This window comes from Polistes fuscatus, unplaced genomic scaffold (assembly GCF_010416935.1).
Source record: "Polistes fuscatus isolate 324 unplaced genomic scaffold, CU_Pfus_HIC Scaffold12, whole genome shotgun sequence".
Lineage (NCBI taxonomy): Eukaryota > Metazoa > Arthropoda > Insecta > Hymenoptera > Vespidae > Polistes > Polistes fuscatus.
The window spans coordinates 6,314,493-6,339,368 of record NW_025113020.1 but is presented as its reverse complement, the minus strand read 5'-3'; the positions used below and the strand labels follow the sequence as shown (position 1 = coordinate 6,339,368).

Below are 24,876 nucleotides of genomic sequence, written 5' to 3'. Positions count from 1 at the left end.
CATTGTACGTATCCCTTTTTTTTAAGGAGAAATTTAAATCACTTTTCATAATAATAAAAATCCTAAAACAATACACTACAGAGTGTATATAATAATTAATTATTGTTCAATAAATACTTTATGTAAATTCAATTTAAATAAACGCGCGAGTATAGAAAATATCGATCTTATAATATCGATATAATAACAATGATAAGATTGGTTAATAAAAAGATTCCTTCTGATTGGCTGATTTCTTCGATAAACTCGAAAATATTTTGGAATGCATCGTTTGAGGTTGTATTTCCGGTGTGAGAGATGCAGGAGAGTTGATTAAACATAAAAGTTGTGTATATATTTATGTAATGTTATATTTATATAAAAGAAAAATAATCATTTTTTAACAATCATACAGTGAAAAAAACGTAAATAAAATTTCAATCTTTTGTGAAGATGTCCAAATCGTGTGTGTAAAGGTTATTGAAATATCTGTGTATTGATTTAGTTCAATATAAATTTCATTAACAGTAAATTATTCAAACAAAAATTTAAGGATTTTTAAGGATTATATCAATCAATTATAATAATAATGCCACACTCCATCAAAAATAAAAGAACCATGGTAAGCATACAAAATCAAATTAGTTAGTTGTTTTATATAGGTTATGCCTGAATGTTTTCTGATATGTTTATATATTCTATTAGAAAGTTTATTGATAAAAACGTACATTGTATGCATTAGATTTATATTTAGATTTATTTATCTATTAAAAATGTTAATTGTTAATTCTTTCTTGCTCTGTTAATTAATAATAATAATAATAATAATAATAATAATAATATTTTATATATATTAATGTAAATGTGTATTCATGCATAGGGAACTGATATAAAAGACATTACCGCAGACTTTGCTTGTATTAAAGTATCTGCTTTAAGAAAAGCTTCACGTATATCTGGTGAAGTAAACCGAATTACAATTGGTCCTAATTCAGTATCAAATCAAGATGAACTAGATAAATTAGAAAATACATGCAATGTTAATAAATCACCTCGAAAACCTATAGACGAGTGTAAAAGCAAGAATTTAACAACGCGTAATGGTATTACATTTTCGATAAGAAAAATATTACACGAAGAGGAGTTACAAAGAAGAGAGAAAGTTATGGTAAATTTTTTGCTAACAAATAATTATTTAAAATATCATTTATTTTAACCCCTTGCATTATAACAACAACATAGGACTGGTGATACGTTTTATGGTTCAAATATGAGAATCATGAATTCTACTTGTGTCAAATCTTATAGGCTAAACATAAGAAGTACGATTATGGTATATAGCTATGGTTATGGTATATAATTTGACGCATTAAATTTTAGCACAAGGGGTTAACTGAATATTTGAAAAAATGTAATTAAATAAATAATTGATTATTATATCTTATAGAAAGAAGTACACCGTAAATGGCAACACATGGCAGACAATGGTACAGCTATACAGAAACATATTTCTATTTCACTTTCAAACATAGTTAAAGAAAGAGAGCGCAAAAGTGCACAGAAGTACGCTGATATATTAGCAGAGGAAGAACGTCTAGCGGAACAGGAAAAAATAAGAAGAAAACACGAACAACAGTTAAACGCTCAAAGAATTCAAGAACATAACGAAAAGATGAAACGCGATATAGAAGAATATAGGAGGAGAATGAAAGAAAATGAAGAATTGATTAAAAAGATATTGACACTTAGACAGGAATTTGCAATGAAATATTATGATATTGTAATGCTTTCGAGAAATTGTAAGGATAAAACTATTCTAACTAATTTTTCCATCACGCATTCGGCCGTTTTAAGACAATTGCATCGACAAATTGAGACATTGGATGGAAAACTTCAGGTTTTTATTATTCACTTGTAACAATATATATATATATATAAAGATAAAGTGATCAAAATAAGGGTTTGTAACTTAAAAAGCTTGTAGTCATCAGTAAGAAGAATCAAAAGTGTTTTATCGATATAAGTTCTAAAACTAATCCTTTCTATAAGTAAATTTAATTTTTAATATTTAGTAACGTTTCTCTCAATTCATGATTGCATCGTATTGTTTTTAAATAGTTTAAGAAAGATTATACTTTTTTTTACGGTGAAAGGGTTAATCTTAAGATATTTTTTTCTCTTCTCGATGAATACTATAAACCTTTTAAGAGTCTCGGATCCTTTTTTTTATCACTCTATATAATATAATTTGATATTTTTAATACTTATTCATTTTTACTTGCACTTTAAACAGCTAGGAGATGTGGTGCCCGCAGATCTCTATAATTTGGAAACAGCAATACATCAGATAAAAGAAATTTTATACTTGTTAAAGGTAGCGCTAGGTTTGTATTTTTCATTATTAACATTATATTAATATTCTTAAATATTAATATTAATAATAATAATCAATATTACTCATACTTGTAGATATTGCAGACGAAATGAATGCACTTTGTGAATCTAGCACGGACGAAAAAAATACAAATTTAAATCAGAAAGAACCATCCCAAACAGATGAAGAAATTTTAATAATTTATGAATATTCATCTCCTGAGCAAACTGATTATGATGTTGTAGACAAAAACATAGACAACAATCAAGTTCAAGACATTGTTCCGGAAACCATTCCAGAATCCGTTCCAGAATCCGTTCCAGAAACTGTTCAAGAAACTGTTCAAGAAACTACTCAAGAACCTATTCAAGAATCTGTTTCTGAAATCGTTCCAGAACATGATTCAGAAACTGTCCCAGAAGCAGCTCAAACAATAGAAACAACTATTAATCAACAAGCCAATTCTGAAGATAATTCAACTTTAACGTCAACTGTATCCTTACAAGAAATAGAAGGTATTATACCGTTTTTTTATTAATGTATTAGTTATTAGTGTCATATACCTGTGACACGCTTTGATTTCTATTGGGAAGTCAGCGTCACAATTTCGTTATGATAATAAATAGGATAATTAGACTGCATAAAGGCTGCATTTTGAATCTCTTTTGATGAGAATGTGTGGTAGCAAATGAGCTAATCAAATGTTATTCTATGTCTTGAAAAATAATACTTTCTATATATATATATATACATATATTCCCTTTTCTTTTTTTAGATAATTTATATAAATATGTCGATAAAGAATCATTACAAATTTACATAGAAAGTCAAGAATTTTTGAAAAATTATGCCAAAACTTATGACGAGTTTTTAAGATCACCAGATACAAAAACATTTAGATTCGAGTGTCAAAAAGCAATAAATATTCCTGTCAATGCAATTTCCGTTATCAACGCCCAACATCTTATCGATAAATATGAGAAATTGCAGAATCTTCTTATGGGAAAATCATCACCTAACGTAAAACAGCATCCACAAGGAACTGCATTTTGTAAAGACACTTTAGCTAAAAAAATAGTGGTACATATCTTTCATTTAATTCATTTTAATTTATCCATTTACCTCAATGAATTATTTTAATAAAGTTTTACCTATTTAAACAGAGCCAAGGAGAAACACTGGTTTCGAGCAAACCAGAAATGGCATTCGCCATAGCAGCTGTAATTGTAGCACTTTGGAACGAACATGCTGACTTTGGCGAACTACTTTTAGCGCACTTCCATCAAATTTGTCCTTTTACGGTACCAGTATTCATGCCAAAAATGGAAGGACAAACTAACGAAGAATATTACAAATCGTTAGGTTACAAATATTCAGAAGATGGTACTGTCGAGAAACAGGATAAATTTTTGAAAAGAATGTCTGGATTAATGAGATTATATATTTCTATAACGATAACGTCGCAAAGAAAAGGAATTACAAAAAAACACCCTCATGGATTACGATATGCATGGAGGTGGCTCGCAGCTACTATGAATAGTGGTAAAGTTACATTTTTATTTTCTCACTTTATTATTATTATTATTTTTTTATTATTATTGTTATTATTATTATTATTATTATTGTTATATGTTTAGAATTTCATAATTGATCATTCATTTGTTAATCTTGTTATATTTTATTTTTCATATTTAATAGAATCTCATCCAAACACGTTGGAACTTTGTGTCACTCTTATTTTGGATGTATTAGAAGTTGCAGGAAATTCTCTTTACAATGCTTATGGCAAACAATTTCATAAAATGTTAATGTTATTGGCTAACGACATATATCCTCGTTTACAAAACATTGATGGCATAAGTGGTGGACCGTTGGTACGTTTAGAGGAATTTTTAAAGATAACGTTAGCCAGAGGTTTCATACCACCTCCCAATGGATATCTTTCTCAGAATTTTTGGTAAATTTAGTTCATCAGTGATAAATCGTCTTTCATAATCATTGTGCATTGTGTCACAATTTATACTATTAAACAAAAAAAAAAAAGGAAGAAGAAGAAAATGGTAAAAATAAAAATACAAACAAACAATGCAGATATAGATCTTTATAATATTACATTTATTTGATAATAGAAAAATTGATATAAGTGTTTAACTTTTTCAATGATAATGTAATAAACTGTAAGATTAGGTTTAACACAGTTTAATGTAAGCAAGTTAGATTTAATAGTACGCTCCCCTCGAAAAGACAGGTTTGACATCAGAAAATACATAATAGTCTAGTGTATTAACAGCGAAACCTGTTATTCCAAAAGGTGCTAATTTCATCATCCATGACGCATCTTCATTACAATTAAGTAGATAGGATGTTAACTTTTTTACAAAAGCCTCTGTAAAAAGCAATATATAAATAAATGAATAAATAAATAAATGAATGAATGATTATATAGAAGAAGAAGAAGAAGAAGAAGAAGAAGAAGACAACATTAGTTATGAGATGATGAGAATGAAATTATAATAAAAAAATACGATGCACCGATTATACTTCATTTAGAACTATTTTTCTTACCAGATATTTTTTTATTAACCATGAAACGATAAGGCGGTAATGGTCCCAAGCTGTCGACTATATAAAGTGATTGTATGCCTGGAAAATTGTATTTATGACATGTTATAACGGGAGCTTCCAAAATACCTACTTCCGCTTGTTTACCAGCGACCATTTGCATAGCATCTATTTGTGAATCAACATCTGAAAAAAAGAGAAATGTTTAATTTCAATACATTGTTAGTTATAAATTATACTTCAATATACACAAAGTTCTTATATTAACCTAAAGTATTGCCGAAAAAAGCAGGACCTTCTCCTATGCTATGCAAATAATTGTATATCAATGTAGCTGCTCCTATTTTTTTACTCCTATCTGGTAAAGCGCATCTATGTCCACGCAAATCAACGATTTTCTGTTAATGATAATGAAAAACAATATTATACGTATACATATAAAAATTTGTTAGAAATGTTAAAAAAAAAAAAAAGAAAGAAAAACTATGTAAGATTTATGAATTTACTTCGATGCGATGTACAAGATCGGATGCTACAACAACGTCGGCATAAACTTGGGGAGAGTTGTTATTGTTTAGCTTATGTTCGAATACAAAAGACACCGGCATCAATTCACCGTATTCCCAATTATCATTGGCTGGCAAAATGGCTGAAATTAATAGGTACAATTGATTATATGATTTTATATTTCCTTTTATATGTATATTTTAATAAATATACTTATTTTTGATTTTTATAGATAGAAGTATATAAATATATCCAATTATTGTGAACTACTTTTTATGGCTCAAATATAAAAAGCGATTAAAATATAGTACCAATTTTGAAACACAATTCTGTGCATTAAATCATAGTACAAGGAATTAATAAGTATATTTATTAAAATATACTATTATAATTATAGAAATATGTATTTGAAATCTACCGATATCAGTGTATTCACTCGCAACTTTTCTATTAGTTCTTGGCTCATATAAAAGAACTACGGGCCTTTCTGTTGCCACTTCAATCATTTCAGCTAATACTTCAAATAGACCGATTGGTAAGGATGGTACTAAATGCGTTGCTAATACAATTGGAGGCTGGTTGCTAATTGGTGGTACATACGGTTGACTTTTTCTTGGTACAGCTACATTCGAAGGTGTGCTCGGTTTCTATACAAAAATTTAATAATAAAAAAAAATATAAAGGGTGTTCTATAACTAGTACCACCTGTTATAGGACACCTTATTATCAATTTTATTAAATTTTAAAGCGAATAAAAAAAATTAACTTACATTTGTATCGATGAAAAAAAGTTTACTTTCCTTTGGTTTCTAGAAGAAAAAAATAATTACAATATATATACGATCGCGTTATCAATTTCTTGTTAATTTCAAAATGAATGTAAAAAAGTTTATTTACATTTTTTTCCAAGCTAATAGATTCATCTTTCTTCGGAGGAGATAATTCTTTTTCTTTCGGTTTCTATGATCAAAATGATAGTTATTAATTTTATGTAAATTAAAAAAAAAATCAATCAAATTAACTTACATTTTTCTCGAGATTTAAGGATTCATCTTTCTTCGGTGAGAATAGATCTTCTTTGGGTTTCTATAAAAACAAAAAATAATTGTAAATAATATTGATAAATGTGATAATTATCAATTTAACTTACTTTCTTTTCCAAGCTAATAGATTCATCTTTCTTCGGAGGAGATAATTCTTTTTCTTTCGGTTTCTATGATCAAAATAATAGTTATTAATTTTATGGGAATTAAAAAAAAGAATCAATCAAATTAACTTACATTTTTCTCGAGATTTAAGGATTCATCTTTCTTCGGTGAGAATAGATCTTCTTTGGGTTTCTATAAAAACATAAAATTGTTGTAAATAATATTGATAAATGTGATAATTATCAATTTAACTTACATTTTTTTCCAAGCTAATACATTCATCTTTCTTCGGAGGAGATAATTCTTTTTCTTTTGACATCTATGCGAAGCAAAATAAATTAATAGAAAAAAATATTTATAAAGATTATAATTATCAATTTTATTGGATTTAAAAAAAAAAAAAGGAAAGAAAAATTGACTCACATTCTTTACGATATTCAAAGATTCATCTTTCTTTAAAGTAGATAACTCTTCTTTTTTTGGTTTCTATAAAAAATATATAATAGAAAAAAAGAAATATATACATATAATAGTTATCAATTTTTTTTTTTAAATAAAAAAAAATAGAAACAACCTTGCAACAAGAATTAACTTACATTTTTTTCGAGTATCGAGCATTCATCCTTTTCTAAAGAAGATGGCGGCTCTTTTCTCGGTTTCTTTAAATATAAATAATTAAATAAATAATTTTATTTAAATTTAAAAAGAACAAATACAAATAAAAATACAATCGAATATATTTAAACTTACGCTTTTCTCCATAATCGAAGATTCCTCGATGAAAGATTTCTGTTCGATTTTTTTGTCGATCGATTGTTCGACCTTTTTTTCGATCGATTGTTCGATAACTTTTTTTTCAACTTGTATATCAGTCTTCGCGGTTTCCTTCACCGATTGTACTTTTTGTGGAACTGGTAAATCAACTACGCCCTTTTCAATAATCGGTTTATTTTTAATTTCAGTTTTAATTTCAGTTTTAATTTCACTCGACAATTGTTTTGGATCATTGATAAGTTTTTCTTTCTTCGATCGTGTAACAATCGTCGATGTAGGAACTTCCGGTTTAGACATCGTAACGATTCAAAAATTTTATCTAATTAATAAAGTAACAATTTATTATTTTTTATTATATTTATTATTAATTTAAATTCAAACAAAACAGATTAACATCTTGTGACCCGTAAAACAAAAGAATTATCAATGTTAAGCGTAAGGTAAGCGTTGCAATATTTAAAAAAAAAAGAAAAAAGTATATATAAGAAAAGGAATACTATTTAAAAAAAGTTTTTTTTTTTATATTTATTTATCCGTAATAATATACATCGTGTAAAATAATAAATGTATAAATTATATACTTACAAAATGTAGATTATCCTTGCTGATATTGCATACACGATCGATGAAAATTAAACGATTTCTGTTCAATGTCGAACTTGTTACTGGATAATAACGATCGAAGGAAATTGGGAGAAGTTATGCGTGCGCAGAAATTTTTACAGTCATACACAGAGATAGATATCGAATAATAATATAATAAATAAAAAAATATAATCCTTTAGTAGCATTGGTGGTGTTCTGCGGTCAATCGATTATGCGTACTAATACATACACGTATATATCTTCAGTCATCCTCCTCGTGATGGCCTCGTGTTCCAGTCCAGTGTCAATTTTTTTTTGTATCATGTTACGACTTTTGAGATATCCTCGAAGAAAATTTTTCCATACTTTGCACCGAAGTTATCAATCATTCGTGCCCTATTCACACGCGAAAGTTTGTACGACAATTTTTATTCTATATTTATATATACATAAATATTTATTGATCTTTTCTCCTTGCTTTATCTTTTATTCTTGGACAGTCCAATGGTACAGTCAATTTTTGTTACGTTGGTAACAGAAAAAAGAGAATAAAATAAACGCGCATAAAAGAAACGTGTTTATTCATTTTTATTTGTCGTTACACTTGATTATTTTCTTTTTCATTAATGTGAATATATATATTAAATGTTTTTTCTTTCTTAAAAAATATTAAGTGATATGTTGGTATGTTACCGACCGTAGTCAATTACCGACCGCGGATTATTACCGACCGTAGTAAATTACCGACCGCGGATTATTACCGACCGTAGTCAGTTACCGACCGCAAATTATTACCGACCGCGGATTATTATCGACCGCAGAATATTACCGACCTTAGCTAATTACTTACCTACAATTAATCTACGAATATCTTCACATTATCGATCGTCGAAAAGTATCGATGTTTCTCGTGAGCATTGCAAACGGACGAAAGTCCCACCGACCAGATAAAAAGTTTACGATCACGGCCGGTGAAGACGTCATCCGGATGCATCGCTTCACAATAGTTCTTTTTTTTTTTTAATGTTTCTTATCGTCTCGAGTTTATTTACATACTTGCATATAGTTTTTATTTTTCTAACGTTGTTTTCAGTCTACTAGAACCTGAACTTTAAATACAAGGTATTGAAGAGAATCGAAGGTGTTTATCAGGGTAAATAATTCGAAGTTTCATTCGCTCCTTCGAGATATCGTTTCTTTTACAAGAATAACAAGCTTTCATCTAGGCAAACAACTCTTTGGCATGTAAGTTATATGTTATATACATATTTGTAACGGTAAATTGGCCACACCTCGATATCGAGAAAGCATATACATATATTATTCCTTGAAAAAAACTTTGTTTAAATTAGAATCGAACTAACTTCAGATTTTTATTTCAATTCGTACATAATCGCGAATATTTTTCATTCATTTCTTATCCATAAGAATGTTCCGTAGAATGTCTCGATATCGTTAAATGATTTGACGAGAAAAAAAAAAGGAGAGAAAACAGGATTTGTCGCGTAGTCGTGCGCGTATCAAAATGCAATAAGAAATTGCTTTACACGAAGACGATTTTTTGACTCTTTGATCACGTTAAGTGATAAGGAAAAAAGAAGAGAAAAAAAAAATAAGAAGAAGAAGAAGAAGAAAATATAAAAAACGATAAAACTTTCCGTAATGATTCCATATAACAATTATTCGCACAACGTAACACGTCGTTATCAGCGATCGTGTCTCTGCGCGCAAGAAAAATAAGATTGTTATTTGAAGCCTACGCGAATAATATTATTATTGAAAAGTATTGACAAATTAAAATTACATAAAAAGAAAATCAATATAATTATACCACGTGCTATATATTTTCTAGGAAAAATTATCGAAAAAAGAAAAAAAAAAAGAAACGCGCTTTAGATAACGAACATAAATTTTTCATGAATATTTTTTTCATCCAAGTCAACGCAGTCGAACAGTGCGTGCAACGATAAATACGGGTTCCTATAGTCAATTAATTTTTGAATATTTATGAAGTAACGTACGTTCAAAAAATTATTAAACAAATCAAAAATATATTATTACTTACGAATATTATTTCCAAATTTGTATTCCAATTAGAAATAGGTCTATTGAACACGTTGCACGCCTTCGATAACGAGAAGAACATTTATTTTGTTTCGATCGTCCATCTTGGATTTTTGTTTGTCTTCCTGTTGCAAATTTTCATCCACGTTCATCACTATTCGATCGGAGTTTTCATTTTGTCACTAATACACGATAATTATTATTGGTTAAATTAATTGATTATTAATTGCACTGTTGTCTTCTCTTTTCGCGATATAATTCAAATGAAAATGCCATTTACCGTATTCCTTATTATCGCCAAAGTTAAATTCATGTATTACGTAAATCATTGTGCACGCTCTTATGAACATCTTCGGCCAATTAACAGTCGGGATTTTTATCGCACCGTCACGGTTCATGAAAAACTCCGCGACATTCTATATTCGAAAAAATATATACATATATATCCTATCATATTTTTTTCTATATATATATATATATATATATACACGATTTAAACTCGAATGTGCTTTGAATCAGGTGACTGCGAGTGTTTCAAAATATTTCATTCCTTACTTTAACTGATTTTCAACGTCTCTCTCTCTCTTTCTTTTCTTCGCAATTAAATGAAATGAATTTTATTTGCTCGTTTTTAAATATTCATTATTTGACTTTTAAACGCGTTCAAAATCAACACGAGTGATATCTAGTTTTGAATTGGCAGCCATGATTGTATGATTCAAATTTGATTAGATGCGCGTATTATCTCGCGCATTTAAATTTCTCTATTAATTTAATATAATCGATCGACAAATTTCTAACTGAATTATAATTAAAAAAAAGAGAAACAAAAAAATTAAACACATTATAATATTCGTTAAAATGTCAGTTAACGTAATTATTGAAATATTTCATTTGATTCAGGTTTGTATTAGCTTTGGCGGCCATGATTGAATTCAAATGAAACTCCACAATCGTATATAAATATAGAAATGCAAGTAAATGTATGATTAATGATTAATAATTATTAAAAAATTCTTATCGTAATTCGTAATCGATTATTCGAGCAACGAAATATCGAAATATATTAAATATCAAAATGAAAAATTGGAATGGCGCCCTCGTTCGTTCGCTTGCTCGCCCTAGTGAGGATTTTTTTAAGGTGTCGCGGTTCAATTTGAATTTCCGCGTTCCATAATGCACACACTCGTTTGAGTTGCACTCGATACGTTCCTATACTATTGCGATAGTGGATGTTCGTCTGAAATCCGTGCCTTGCATTCCGAGCGCAACTGCGTTCCGACGTGGTCGTCGTCGTTGCCGATAAAGGTGACGTTCTACATCCTCTTCCCCTCCTTTTTTTTTTTTAATTTGCTTTTTTTTTTTAATTTTTTATTATTATTATTATTCTCTATATATATTATATTCTTCCTTACCGACAGAGACAACACGTTGATGACTAATGTAAGATCAAAGAAACTAAAACTTCGATGAATATTAATGACAAATGAGAAATAGACAAACAAAAAATATTTTTCCGCTTGTTTAAGAATAAAAAAGAAAAAAAATCAAACGAACGGAGAAAGTTTTTATTCTTCTTCTTCTTCTTTTTTCTTTTTTTTTTTTTCTCTCTTCCGTTTCATCTCGTTCTACTAAAATGCGAGTTGAAGTAGTTGGATAATGAAAAAAAGAAATAAAGGAGAAAAAAATATAAAAAAGATGAAATGTTAAACGTGCGTTGTTGGTAGTGATGTCATCGAATAAGAGAAATAAATGCAAGGAAAAAGAATAAAAAAAAAAAGAAAGAAAGAGTAGGAACAGGAAGACGAGCAGAATATCGGAACGCAGTTCCCATCTGACTCGTACGATGTATTTCCGTCGATGAACTCGTGGCCCACGAGTCATTCTAAACGGACTTTGTCCTGTCGTATCCTTCTTGGTTATGAAATGAGAAATCCTCGAACATTTATAATTTCAATGCTATTATGCGCAAGCTAGTTTGATCATAGTTATCGAAAATCAAATTGCATTAAGAATTCAACGGAGAGTAAGTACTTGGATACAAATTTAATCGGTAATCAATATTTGTCACCATTTCCGTGTATTTTTGGATCATCGTTCGAATTTCATTTGGTATTTAATTATCAATATAATTATATTAATGCGATCTATTTCGCGATAACTGTGCTAATAGAAACAAATCGAAGACGGAAACCGATTTATAAATGATTCAATACTTATTGATACAGGTGTCCTAAGCGATTGCAGAAATTCCCATCTGAATTTTGATTATTCGACTGACTTCGTTCTTTATACGACTTTTATCGTCAATTTTCTATAATAATAAATTCTCTTATCTTACGTGTGAAAATGCGATCTTCCTTATCGACGTACAAATGATGTTTAAAAGATCAAATTATTTAAACGATAAATTAGAATATATATATATATATATTATTCACTTTGCACGGTAAAAAATTTGGTCACATTTTTTTGAACGACACACCAAATAAGAACGTTTGAGAAAATCACGAGCAGACATTACTGTGACGGTTCTAATATTTTGCACTATCTTTCATAACAATGATATTAACAATTATAATAATAATAATAATAATAATAATAATAACAACAATAATAATAATTATAATTATAAGTATAATAATAATAATATAAGAAAATAACGAAAAGTAAGAAAAATATGATTATAGTAGAGAATCGATTCGAAGTAGAGAATAAAATTGCATTGAAATATGGTGGCAAACCGGAACCGGCAAGTGGGTCACTGTCATTCGTCAAGTGTTCATTTCAATTGGTCGTTTGAGTACCCGGCTTTTAGATTCTTCCTCTGGATATTTGAAAATGATCACGTTATATATTGTTTATTATTTGAATGATTGAACGATAATTGAAAATAATCGAAAATAATCGTTAATCATGAAATGTCATAGTTTAGAAATACGTAAGCCGGTGTACACTGAGTGAACCACGTTATACGACGGACTGAAAGAAACTGACCAACTGGGAGTCGACTTAGCGGAGATTCCTGACTCTCTGACTCCTTCCTCCTCTTCAAAGGAAGAACTTATGACTGTCTTTCTATACCAGCCTACATACTTGCATGCTTATTTGCCTGACTGCTTGCCTTCCTTGCTTATTTCCTTGCTTTCTTGCTTGCTTGCTTGCTTGCTTGCTTGCTCACTTTACTTCTTACTCACCTTATTTTATCCTGGCAACGTCATCACAGTTACCATAATTCGTCATTTCGCTAGCTACCTACTGACGTCATTCATGGGATGCTGTCATCACTTCTACAATTCCTAGATCCTCTTTTCATTCGCTAAATAAATTTTCTTTAAGTGCACCCATGACGTTCAGCGGGATTTCAGGAAACGAGGAAACAAATGTTGCCTATCAAAAACTTTCACGATTTTACATCTCTCAATCGTTAAAAACTTAACTCATGAATAAGTAATCATTCATTTTGAATCGTTTCGAAATGTTAATAATTTTGATAAATTTTGTAACCCAATTGTTAACTCTTATTAACTGTTGTTTCTTTATAAAACGTACATTCTAATCAAATAAGAAATCATGGTTTTTTTTTAATAGAAAATATATTAACGACAATGCTTAATTAGTTGTACCATTTTGTTTTTTTTTTTCTTTTTGTATATCCAACATTATTGCGCTAACTATAATTGGATAGATCGGAGATAGTTAGAAATTCCTCTAACAATTACTCGTTACACGTCCTTTCTTTTCGGCCATCCACGAATTGTATATTTCTCTCTTTTAATTTCTCTTTTTTTTTTATCTGCTTACTTCTTTAAAATGTTACTTTGTCTCATTATTTCTTTTTTTATTCTTCCTCTTCCGATCGAGGAACATTTCCGGTATGGCGGTGACAAGTAAAGAAGAGGAGGTAAAGGGGCAGGAAGTGGTAGTTGACGTTTCGCGACCTCTTCAAGGTGAACCCGTAAACTCGGTCAACAGTGGCGTAATGTAATTTTATTTTAATCATTTAATTGTTTAAATATATTCTCTTTCTTTTTTTTTTCAATTATTTTAGATTATTAACTACGTTGCCTCTAATCTCGTTGAAAAAGCACTACGAATTTCTTAGAAATTACATTGCTCGTATTTTCACCACTTTTTATAATAAATTTTTAATCATTTCCAAGCATTTTGTAATCCTCCCCACCGTTGTATAATTAATTTATTATAAATATATTAAACGTTTGATTATTGGAAAATGAGGATAAATTTGATATTGCATTTTCCGTTGCACTACTCTATAGAAATTGGTGAAAATAAAATAAACGAATTAACAATATCTTATAGATTTTATTTCATTATTAAATATTTTAACATTTACGTCGATATTTTTTTTATTTACATTTATCTATTTACAAATTATTTCTATTATCGAATTTAAAATTAAGCGTCCATCTTGTTTTTTCTTCTCTCGATATTTCGAACTCGATTATCGATCGAATAAATTTATTATAATGAGAAAAATGTATTTAAAAATAGTAATAGGACGTAAAATATAAAATCAGGTTTATATATTTAAATATTATATGAATAGTTACGCCAATGAATGCAAGCATTCGCTAAAAAAACATAGTGAATGAAAAGAGCGAACCGCTCGTAAGATTTCGAATGAAGTGAAGTTGCGTGAAATGCAAGAGTATATTCTTGTTACCGGCCGGCTCAAATCCCACATGAAAACTTAACAGTCCTCTACTATGTCATCGTTTTCTCATAGCTAAAACTATTCGTTTTAACGTTGGTAAAACTGTCCTGATCGTTGTTTGCGAATCTGGCCCAGAAAATAAGCCGGAACTGTTCGCGGAATCAATGACCTTCGCACAAGTCGTACTGCCAGAATATAGGTAATCGAAAAAAGAAAGTTTTTTCTTTTTATTTTTATTGCATTCGCGAATTAATTGAAGACAGTGATTGCATTATTTTACAAATTATTTTATTAAAATAGAAATCGGACTTCAAAATCGATTATCGATTATCATGAAGCTGTTACATTTTTATATCTGATTGTGAAATTAATTTCATCAACCGTGATCAAAGACACGTTTGAGAGAGAAAGAGAGAGAAATAAAGAAATCTCATTAATGAATCGAGCAATAAAGATAGGAAAAAACAATAATCTTTCTTTTTTTATAGATGCATGAAACAATCGCATGACTGCGGCGGTAACGAGAGGGAGAAAGGGAAATTTGAAATTAGCGCCATTTAAATTAATTTTTTAAAAACCACCGTAGTTACAATTTTAGTTACTTGGTGGCAGTCACGTCGTCTTGCGCACGCATTGCGCACGCATTGCGCATGTCCATTCGTTGGCGGATAAATTCACGACTGATTGCAACCGTAGTAGTTTTTATAGTGATCTTTTTAATAAAATAATAATTAAATTCGTTTGTTTAATTAAGTGTATAATATTTTTGAAAAATGAATAAAATTTGTTCTATTTGTGAAAAGGATTTGGCGAAGTACAAGTGTCCTACATGCAGAACACCCTTGTAAGTACTTTTTGAGGTTAAGCATTTGGTTAAATATTGTCAATTTCTTTATCAAATGTACATATATAATAATGGAATTACTTGATAAACTAAACTAAATTACTTAATAAATAATTCGTTTAGCTGTTCCGTTACTTGCGGTAAAGAACATAAAAAAGCTGATTGCAAACCATCATCGCCTACACCACCACCCCCATCATCGTTGCTGTCACCATCATCACCGGAAACCAAAAGTGAAGAAGATGCTGAAAAGGACATCGTACCTTTGGAAATATTACAAAAATTGTCTCAGAATCAAGAAGTTAAAAACTGTTTAAAAAATCCACAGGTTCGTGATATCGTTACTTTTATAGCGAACAACGAGGATCCAATGGAAGCTATAAATTTAGCTATGACCGAATCAGTTTTTGTAGAGCTTGCGGATGCTTGTTTAAAAGTAGTAGAAGAGAAAGAGTGGGAAGATAAATAATAGAAATTATCAAATATCTAGCTTATATATAAGTAATTTGAAAATTACATAGTTGGACGTATGTTACAGTTGTTAGGAAATTTTAATACTATTTATTTATTTTTTGTATAAAAACATAAGAAACTTAGCTGAGGCTTAAACAATTTACAATTATATGATAATTATTAGATGATTAAGTATTTATGTAGAGAAACATGATGACGCTTATAAAAGTAATTACACATAGGTTGATTCGTTATGTTAGATAATCAGTTATCGAGACATGAATTTCTTTTGTTTTTTTTTAAAATATGTCTCTCGTTTAAATAAATAATTAAATTTTATACTTATATGATATACGATATCATACAAGTATATATTAGTTATATCGACAAATCTGAGAAAGAATTACCTGACAACAAACATAAAATAGAACTATATAAACGTTTAGTTAATAGACTTCTTTCTTTTTAAAAAATAAAATAAAGAATGAAAGAAAGACAAAATAACATTCACAGTTCGGTGTGCGTTGAGTAATGATTAGAAACATAATTTTCAAGATTATGTGGTAATGGCGTTCCATCTATTTCCATTTCTAATGCATAGTATCTCTTTCTAACATGATAAGCTGCCATCTTTGGTTGTCTGTCTCTTGTAAATATGCCTTTTTTATTTCCTCCTACTCTGTAGAAATCTAGAAAAAAAGAAACAAATATTTGTATACTTTTTTTATATAAATAATTTGCGATGTAATATATCTATAAGTATAGTTTAATCTCTTAGGCATTGCATGGATATCATCTTTTTGAATACTATGCCATTGTAGTGGAAATTAGATCTTACTTTGAGCTGTTCGAAAGTCTGCAAAATTCCAAATGAATTCACCGATGAAGAAACCTTCATTTCTTAAACGATCGAACGCTTCAAAATGATGAGAAAACATTTCGGTTTGATATTCTTCGCTCCATATATAGTTTGGCAACTAAAACATTTTATTTCGGTCATAAATTTAGATTTATTCTTTTCGTTCAAGACCGTATACTTTTATTTGATAATTTTGTTCATTTTACCTCGTGTTCACCGGACAAAGTGTCAGCGCCGTATTCGGAAATAAGTACTGGTTTTTTATATTTTCTATGCCAAGCTTCGGCCTCAGTAATAACTCGATCGATAATCGTATCCAATCTACCAGGGTTGACGTACCAAGAATTGTAACGATTAAAACTAATCACATCTAAATATTGACCAACTTTGTCTTCCTACATAAATAAATAAATCGGTAAATAATTTTATTTTATCTCAGTTGTAAAAAATAGATCTTTGACAAATAAATAAAAAAACAAACGGAACAAATACCTGAACACTTCTAGCTAAAGCAATTGTAACTGGTCTAGTAGGATCTAAAGCTTTAGTATGATCAGCAATTTGTTTGAAATATACATCAGCACCTTGTAGTTGCGTTCTTGGTTCGTTAGCAAGAGACCACATGATAACCGAAGGATGATTTTTATCTCTTCTAACTAATTCCGACAAAGATGTTTTGTGACGTAGAAGTAGAATAGGTGAAAAGTTTTCAGTGTCGACCGATGGACACTCGTCGATGATCATAAAGCCAAGCCTAAAGAAAAAATATATTTTTGTATTATATTTTGTATTATAAATATCAATTAAGAAATTAAAGTAAATCGTTAGGTACCTGTCAGCTGTATCTAGAACATCTTCGCTGTAAGGATAATGACTAGTCCTATAAGAATTAGCACCAACCCATTGTAAAAGTTCATAGTCTCTGGTCATAGTAACAAGATCGAATCCACGACCTCTTAAAATTGCATCTTCGTGTCTTCCAAAACCTCTCAAGTATACCGGTTTACCATTGATTAGCAAACTTGTATTCGTCCATGACACGGTTCTTATTCCGATAGGTAATCTATAAACATCTGAGCTGGTACTATTTTGTATCGACAATCTGACCTGGAAAATGAACAAATGGAAGCAGAAATGATATGATCGTTCATTTGATTTACAATATATTTATACTGTAAATAGATTCCTGTTTATACTAGTGTATATATATACCTCAAGAGTATAAAGATATCCAGGTGAAGGATTCATGCCTCGAGGCCACCAAAGTTTAGCTTTAGGTACTTTAAGTATACCAGATAAGTGCGTATTATCTGGCTCTTTTATTGCCAACTTTTCTTCTGCGTCATGCAAGGTCACAATACAAATCGGTATTTCACCTTGGTTTAAACCTCCTACCTGTACAGTATATTTTATTATACCCATATCACCCACCACTCCGGTTCTCACTGTTATATCTTCAACGTAGACCCGTGGTGTTGTGTATAACAATACTGATCTGTTGTGTAAAAAGATAAAAATATTTTTGTAATATCGACGTTAGTTAATAATTCAAATTGTATAGATACATGTAATTATAAATGATAGACAGAAAGGTGACGTTTAACTATACCTATGAATACCAGCATAATTGAAAAAGTCAAAAGTATAGCTTTGAAAGTGTTTAGTTCCATTATCGGTAACAATGTTACTAATTTTTCCTTGAGGTATACTAGTTTGAAGCAAGGTATTGTCCACCGCAACAGTTACACGATTTTTCCCACCGAATATCAAATATTTGGATATTTCTGCCTCGAATGGTAAATTTCCTATTTCGTGTTCCATTACTAATTCATTATTAATCCACTAGGAATGAATAGAGTATAATAATTATTAGAGTCTTTTATTTGTGAATAATGATTCTTAGAATTGGTATGATTCAACTTACCACTTGGGCTAAATAATGAACCGAACCAAATCTAAGAAAAACTCTTTGATTTTGCCAGGACCAGGGTACGTAAAAACTGCGTTCGTACCAAACAGCACCGACATGATCCCTGAGTTCTTTTGAAGTTGTGATGTCGTTGTAGGAAGATGGTACTGGCATTTTTATCAATTCACCAGCCTAAATATTAATTAAATGATATGTTTAATATTTTAAATAAAATGTTTATAAAGATTTAATTGAATCGATAATAACAATACCTTTGATAATGAATCAATGTACCAGAATTCTGTGTAACCTTTTAAAATATCATTAGACGGTGATGCGATAAAATCCCATAAACCATCTAGCGATTTTATCTGTATTAAAAAATATTTTTAATTAATAATTCATTATATCATGTGTGTTTCAATTTAATGTACAATAAATTCAAAATATTTAAACAACATTATTTTGTAGCAAGCCTAACGTGTTGTACTAATTGCGTTATACGGGAGAATTAACTGTACCATGAATTATAATTTAATTGATGATCGAGATATGTTTTACCTCACGTGATTCGCTCTCTCGAGGATAAAGTAAACCAGGAAGTGGGGCTGGTTGAGTTTCCTCTTGTGGCAAAGCTGCAGATTCTTTAGGTGTTTCTGGTAATTCAAATTCAACACCAAATTCACCTGATCTAACGCTACCGATTAGAAATACGATCAACAGCAACATGTTGCTTGATATTTGTATATCTGAAATTATTTTTTTTATATTAATTTTTTATTTGTTTTATATTTAATTAACTACTATTAATTAACTTATATATTGTAAGATAAATGGATATAACATATGTAATAGATTATAATAAAATAGATAAGTTAATTGTATTTAATAATTATAATAGATTAAAATAATTATGTTTATATATAATTATATAATGTATAATATAAAAATTAATACATATATATATATATATATATATATATATATATATATTTTTTTTTTATAAAATATTATATATAATATATATTTTATCTATCGTATACATATACATATAACAATTTCTTTTAATTAAATCGTATTAATTGTAATAAATATTACAAAAATTCAGTTCACACAAACACACAAAAATAAAACGAACATTTTAAACGACTTTCCTAAATGATTGCTAAGGAAAGACTGATTACAAATAAATTAGTTACAACAATGGATAAAAAAACGTGTGCTTTATCTTCTACAGATATAACTTACTGACATAATATGTAAATATCTTTTAGGTTTTACATAATATCTTTAGAAGAAGTACACGAATTAAATAAAGTTACGTTTAGTATGTTTAGCACGGTTCATTTTTTACCTAATGTTCTTTTATCTTCAGTGTTGATAAGATAGGAGTATTCTTTTTTTTTTAAATAAAGGTAAACATTTTAAAACAGTGAAAGAAAAACATTGCACGTAAATTCTTCTCGCAAAAGTTGAACATACAAATTTGTATGCACGTTAAAGAATTGATAACACTTGGTTGTAGGATAAATTATCTTTTTTGCGGTATAAGAATCTTTGTATGTTGATACTGTATTCTTTTTTTGTATTTTTTCTTTGCTACTTTTTTGTTAAGAAGAATTCACGAATGTGTTCATCATAACTTGACTAAGACCGGTCTTCCTCTATCTCTTTCTTTTTCTTCATGGTCAAGAATGTATTTATATTTATACCTCACAATAAGTTATTTCCAAATTTTTCGCATTAGATTGTAAAATACGAGGATATTCATTTATTTATCATTTAATTTCGATATTTAACAGAATAATAATATAATTAGAAAACAAATTATTTCCATGATAAAAAACAATTCAAAAAATGTTCCATAGTTCTATTAAAGATTTGTAATTAATTTAATTTTATTATATTATAATTCTAAGAAATCAATAACGTAATAAACAAAATTTAAGTGTCGTAGTGATACAAAAAAATAGTTAATAATTGTTGCATCACATAATTTTGTAATTATATTAATAATCTCATGATAAAATAATTCAATTTAGATAGAAAGAATGATACACAATAATTATATAAATTTTATCAAATATTATGAGAGAGAGAGAAAGAGAGAGAGACGATAAAAATTTGGATAAGAAATCATCGAAAAGAAAAAAAAAGAAATTTTAATCTTCGGATCAATGTGTGTATTGTAATTTATTTTCTATTTTATTTTTTTATTTTTTTGTTTTGATTATACAAATTTAGATTAGATTTAATTGTAAAGTCAAATGATATCATACGTTATTATTCATATGAAAGTTATTTTGCAATAAATGTATTTTCATTTGTTAGCATCTAGTAATAGTAGATAGATGCTGCTTATATGGGAAGAATTAAGGGCACCGGCTGATGCACGTGTACGATACGAGGAAACGATTTGATACTTTGGGAAGGGAAGTATGCTCTCGTAGGAGGGCACCGTGCCAGGAAGCCGATATTGTCGACGAGACCCTGCAGAGAACAGTGTGTAGGGTCTTTTTTTTCTCTCTCATTCTCATTCATTCATATACACACACACACACACATAGGACACATACATATAATACTATTTATCACTTAATCGAATTGTTAACATTCACTCGAGATTCTAATTAAATTTGTTTTTTTCTTTTTTTTTTTTTTTTTCTATTAAAATTATATAATCAATTCAATTAATATATATTTATTTAGTATTATTTAATTGTATCAATTCAATGTTATAAATAATTCAACGAAACTATTGGCATAGATAAATGAAATGTTTCTTAATGGTAGATAAAAATCAAACGGAATCATCGTAAAATATCGCAAATGAAAATACACCATACACCTGAGTTGACACACGCCATAAACTTACCGTCGTAACATATGATTAATATTATAGGTAACCCTAATCTCCTTCTCCATTCAAAAATCATCCTATAATCGAGGTCATAGAATTTCTATTTAATCAACAAGAAACCTTATTTCTCTCTCTCTCCCCCTCCCCCACCAGCCCCCTCTCCGTTAATAGTATTTTAAAGGAAAATCGAAAATGTACCGCAAACCGATGAAAACCATTAGTAATATTGTTCTTGGTCAAGTGCCAATCGATTTGACGAAGCCAAAGTATACAAAGGATTTTTGATTCAACGAAATTGCATAGGAAATCGAGGAAACGTTTCAAATGTTACGTTTTTCATTCTTAAATTAGATGCATTTTCTGATATAAATAATTTTTCTTTTTTTTCTTTTTTTTATGATAGTATATTTTTTATATATGAAAAAGTTTGCAAGTAAAACATTCCATTCTAATATAAATAAATGGATTAACGTTACGGTGTCTAAAATTGCATATTTTATAAATAATTGTTATATTATTTATTTATTATATTTTTTTTTTCTTTTAATATTACATTTTTAAATATAAATAATATTTAATATATCGAGTTAAGAGAAATGTTGTCGTTTAATTTCTAACATAAGTTGATTAAGAATTATGCTTATACGACGTTAATGAGATAACAGAAGAAACCATAACAGAACATTCATACTTATGTTAGATAAAATAAATTCTAACAGGACGTATTTCTCTTTCTGTCTCTTTTTAAAACGAATAATTATAAAAAAGTAATAAGTAATACATAAAAGGTGTTGTGTTGTGTAGTTTGTTAACGCTTTTGTATATACTTTGATGTCGACACGTGATTATTATACAGTGTTTCCTGAACTGTGACACGTTCTTATTCGAGTGGATGATTTGGTGTCAAACGTAAATTATCTCTTAGCAATTTAATTATTATTACAGTATTATTATTGAAAAAAATCTATCGTTTGCATATTAAAATATGTTATTAAATGTACTTACATAATTTACTCTATTGCATCTTCAATCATACGATTCATACATTTAATAAAAAATAACAAAAAAAAAAAGAAATTAAACTAACACACACATACACGCAACAGGTGGTGGTTAACAATCCCAACGATTTGATTTAGATAACCAGATAAAGGAAAAACAAAAGATAAATCTAATCATTCTATCTGATGATTATTATATCTTCAAAAAGATACAACATATCACCAAATCATCTTACACGATAAAGAATCGTTAAAAAATGATTTAAATGATAAGAAAAAAAAACAAAACAAACTTACCATTCAACACCTGTTGTTCCCTGTCCTTAAACAAACCCTTACGAATTTATCTTTCTTTTATTTATCTGTTTTTTTAGCATTACGTTATGACGACGACGATGACCCCTTTTAAGGAAGAACAATCTTTAGAGTTTTCCGTTTGATTGTATTTCTTCTTGGGATTCGGTTTTCTTTTTCTTTTTATGTTTATTTTCTTTTGTATTGAATAAAATTAGAGAAAAAGGTAGACGTCGTTACAGAGCTTGGCACGTTCTCACCAGGAGGGATCTTACACCACTAGATCAGAGAGAATCAGTTACCTATCCCATTTGTGCACTGGGGCTCGCCAGCCGGCCAGCCAACTTTTATATACCGGGTGTCTCTTTTACTCCCTCTCTCCCTCTTTCTCTCTTTTTTTTCTATTTCTCTCTTTGTTCATTTTTAAAAATACATTCTTCGTATTTTTTATTTTTTATTTTACCTTTTAATTCCCTTCCCTTCACCCCCCACTCCCCACCCTCCACCCCCACCATCCCCCATAAATTAGATATACGTTTAAATAATCATATAATATTTGACTCGATATCAGTTGGTTTACGTTTTTTATTTTGTATGTTAGACTTATTGGATCATCCAATTGAAGGTTTGGTATTCGATGAAAAATAACTGTTCGTTTATACAATGTTTATCTTATCTTCTCTTATCTTGAAATTTTTATAATTTAAAAATCAATATTAAATGGGTTTTATATTAAATACTTTCGACTTTATCGATAACGAAAGCAAGGAGATTAATTCGTTTTCGATTCGATTCGATTTATTTTTGCATTGTTTAATGTTATAAGTGGTTTTTAATTTTGCACGCGTATGTAAATTTGATTTACGAGTAATATCGAGGCATTCGAAGTATTTTTATATATTTTATATTGTTTTATTTTATTTTTTTTTTCTGGAATATTTTGCGATCAGAATTTTTAAAAAATATTAAGTAGGGGACAAGTATAAATGTTTTATCGTTTGATTAGTTCGATATTAAAAAGTTCAAAATATTCTACAGGCACGAGTATTAATTATGCTAATTAGATTGGGCGTGAATTTCTTTAAGACCACTTGTCTATAAATTACAATCATTAAAATTAGAATACAATAATAAAAAGAATATATTTCAATCATTTTAAAGTGAAAAAGAAAACCAACAGATTCGTTTTTTTTACATTTAAAAGAAGAAAAGTATTACCTTATGATATTACCAACATAATTATTTTCTTTTTTTTATTTCTTTTTTGAGTATCCATTTTATATTTTTTTAATGGATATAAACAAAATGAATCTCATTATATTCTTATATCATTATTATGTTTGACATAATCTAAATGACTTGAGAATATTAAAAATAAATTTAATATATAAAAATATATTTTTGTTTAAAAAGTTAATTAATTTAAATAAAAAAGTTTTATATTTAAAATAATGATTTTTAGTACCGTTTTTCAATACTATCAGCGCTGCGATCTACTTCCTGGATAATGTTGGTAATGTGAGGAATGATAGAAAAATGATAAAAAAAACTTTCGATCAACTATAAAAGTTTTATATTTTAAATAATTTTGTTCTAATTTATAAGATTTATTTGTATTATTTATTATTCATTATCATAAATGAGTTTTGTGTAACGATCGATAATAGTAGATTACAAATTCTAGGAATTTCTCGCAGTCGATAAAAATGAAGAACGTTCTAAAGTTTGCAATTAAAAAAAAAAAAGAAATGTTTATTGAAAAAGTTACCAACAGACAATTACCAGATATAACAATTTATTTTATTATTTTTTTATTTATTTAATATATCAAATTTAGCTTATATATTTTTGTATCGTTCGATTCACATTTAGAATTGGGGGCTTACGTTGAAAAATCTTCTAAAACTTAACGTTTAAAATTATTACATCACGTGATTTGACCAGGTGGCGTTCTAAGATAGTTTTAAATTTTCATTTGAAATGAA

The 24,876-nt window shown here is 28.7% G+C and overlaps 4 protein-coding genes across 8 annotated transcripts; 2 read left to right on the top strand and 2 right to left on the bottom strand.

The window, feature by feature from the left end:
- The first annotated feature begins 254 nt into the window (after positions 1 to 254).
- Positions 255 to 4,640, top strand: LOC122513302 (nucleoporin GLE1-like). Its single transcript, XM_043629596.1, has 8 exons — positions 255 to 601; positions 860 to 1,147; positions 1,427 to 1,876; positions 2,273 to 2,363; positions 2,449 to 2,868; positions 3,129 to 3,433; positions 3,517 to 3,895; positions 4,052 to 4,640. Exons 1-8 carry the CDS (start codon positions 569 to 571, stop codon positions 4,312 to 4,314), a joined length of 2,229 nt encoding a protein of 742 aa, XP_043485531.1. The 5' UTR covers positions 255 to 568; the 3' UTR covers positions 4,315 to 4,640.
- LOC122513310 (zonadhesin-like) lies at positions 4,537 to 8,520 on the bottom strand. Of its 4 annotated transcripts, XM_043629617.1 has the most exons (15): positions 7,930 to 8,519; positions 7,321 to 7,663; positions 7,167 to 7,229; positions 6,994 to 7,056; positions 6,827 to 6,889; positions 6,703 to 6,762; positions 6,573 to 6,635; positions 6,449 to 6,508; positions 6,320 to 6,382; positions 6,193 to 6,231; positions 5,841 to 6,069; positions 5,422 to 5,564; positions 5,184 to 5,313; positions 4,919 to 5,101; positions 4,537 to 4,739 (listed from the first exon to the last, which is right to left on the bottom strand). In XM_043629617.1, exons 2-15 carry the CDS (start codon positions 7,639 to 7,641, stop codon positions 4,573 to 4,575), a joined length of 1,647 nt encoding a protein of 548 aa, XP_043485552.1. In that variant the 5' UTR covers positions 7,642 to 7,663; positions 7,930 to 8,519; the 3' UTR covers positions 4,537 to 4,572. The 4 variants fall into 4 exon arrangements, with proteins under 4 accessions (XP_043485552.1, XP_043485553.1, XP_043485555.1 ...); XM_043629618.1 differs by lacking the exon at positions 6,994 to 7,056; XM_043629620.1 differs by lacking the exons at positions 6,827 to 6,889; positions 6,994 to 7,056.
- Positions 8,521 to 8,963: 443 nt separating this feature from the next.
- Positions 8,964 to 16,209, top strand: LOC122513337 (zinc finger HIT domain-containing protein 3). 2 transcript variants are annotated; one of them, XM_043629669.1, is made up of 3 exons: positions 8,964 to 9,174; positions 15,160 to 15,515; positions 15,639 to 16,209. In XM_043629669.1, exons 2-3 carry the CDS (start codon positions 15,445 to 15,447, stop codon positions 15,982 to 15,984), a joined length of 417 nt encoding a protein of 138 aa, XP_043485604.1. In that variant the 5' UTR covers positions 8,964 to 9,174; positions 15,160 to 15,444; the 3' UTR covers positions 15,985 to 16,209. The 2 variants fall into 2 exon arrangements, with proteins under 2 accessions (XP_043485604.1, XP_043485601.1); XM_043629666.1 differs by lacking the exon at positions 8,964 to 9,174 and adding an exon at positions 13,786 to 13,977.
- On the bottom strand, positions 16,048 to 19,598 carry LOC122513339 (beta-glucuronidase). Its single transcript, XM_043629672.1, has 10 exons — positions 19,298 to 19,598; positions 19,009 to 19,107; positions 18,752 to 18,928; positions 18,437 to 18,669; positions 18,040 to 18,322; positions 17,660 to 17,934; positions 17,320 to 17,581; positions 17,034 to 17,222; positions 16,807 to 16,945; positions 16,048 to 16,657 (listed from the first exon to the last, which is right to left on the bottom strand). Exons 1-10 carry the CDS (start codon positions 19,463 to 19,465, stop codon positions 16,476 to 16,478), a joined length of 2,007 nt encoding a protein of 668 aa, XP_043485607.1. The 5' UTR covers positions 19,466 to 19,598; the 3' UTR covers positions 16,048 to 16,475.
- Positions 19,599 to 24,876: the final 5,278 nt, after the last annotated feature.

What these genes read in the sequence shown, in the direction of transcription:
- LOC122513302 (XM_043629596.1), top strand. Translation starts at nt 569, where the DNA reads ATGCCACACTCCATCAAAAATAAAAGAACCATG. An exon ending in AAAGAAGAGAGAAAGTTATG is followed by an intron (nt 1,148 to 1,426) that starts GTAAATTTTTTG and finishes TATATCTTATAG; the next exon opens with AAAGAAGTACACCGTAAATG. An exon ending in ATCCTTACAAGAAATAGAAG is followed by an intron (nt 2,869 to 3,128) that starts GTATTATACCGT and finishes TTCTTTTTTTAG; the next exon opens with ATAATTTATATAAATATGTC.
- LOC122513310 (XM_043629617.1), bottom strand. Translation starts at nt 7,641, where the DNA reads ATGTCTAAACCGGAAGTTCCTACATCGACGATTGTTACACGATCGAAG. An exon ending in CTTTGAATATCGTAAAGAAT is followed by an intron (nt 6,890 to 6,993) that starts GTGAGTCAATTT and finishes TGCTTCGCATAG; the next exon opens with ATGTCAAAAGAAAAAGAATT. An exon ending in TTTTTTTCATCGATACAAAT is followed by an intron (nt 6,070 to 6,192) that starts GTAAGTTAATTT and finishes ATTTTTGTATAG; the next exon opens with AAACCGAGCACACCTTCGAA.
- LOC122513337 (XM_043629669.1), top strand. Translation starts at nt 15,445, where the DNA reads ATGAATAAAATTTGTTCTATTTGTGAAAAGGATTTGGCGAAGTACAAG. An exon ending in CCTACATGCAGAACACCCTT is followed by an intron (nt 15,516 to 15,638) that starts GTAAGTACTTTT and finishes TAATTCGTTTAG; the next exon opens with CTGTTCCGTTACTTGCGGTA.
- LOC122513339 (XM_043629672.1), bottom strand. Translation starts at nt 19,465, where the DNA reads ATGTTGCTGTTGATCGTATTTCTAATCGGTAGCGTTAGATCAGGTGAA. An exon ending in GAGAGAGCGAATCACGTGAG is followed by an intron (nt 19,108 to 19,297) that starts GTAAAACATATC and finishes TTTTTAATACAG; the next exon opens with ATAAAATCGCTAGATGGTTT. An exon ending in GTTCTAGATACAGCTGACAG is followed by an intron (nt 17,582 to 17,659) that starts GTACCTAACGAT and finishes TTTTTTCTTTAG; the next exon opens with GCTTGGCTTTATGATCATCG.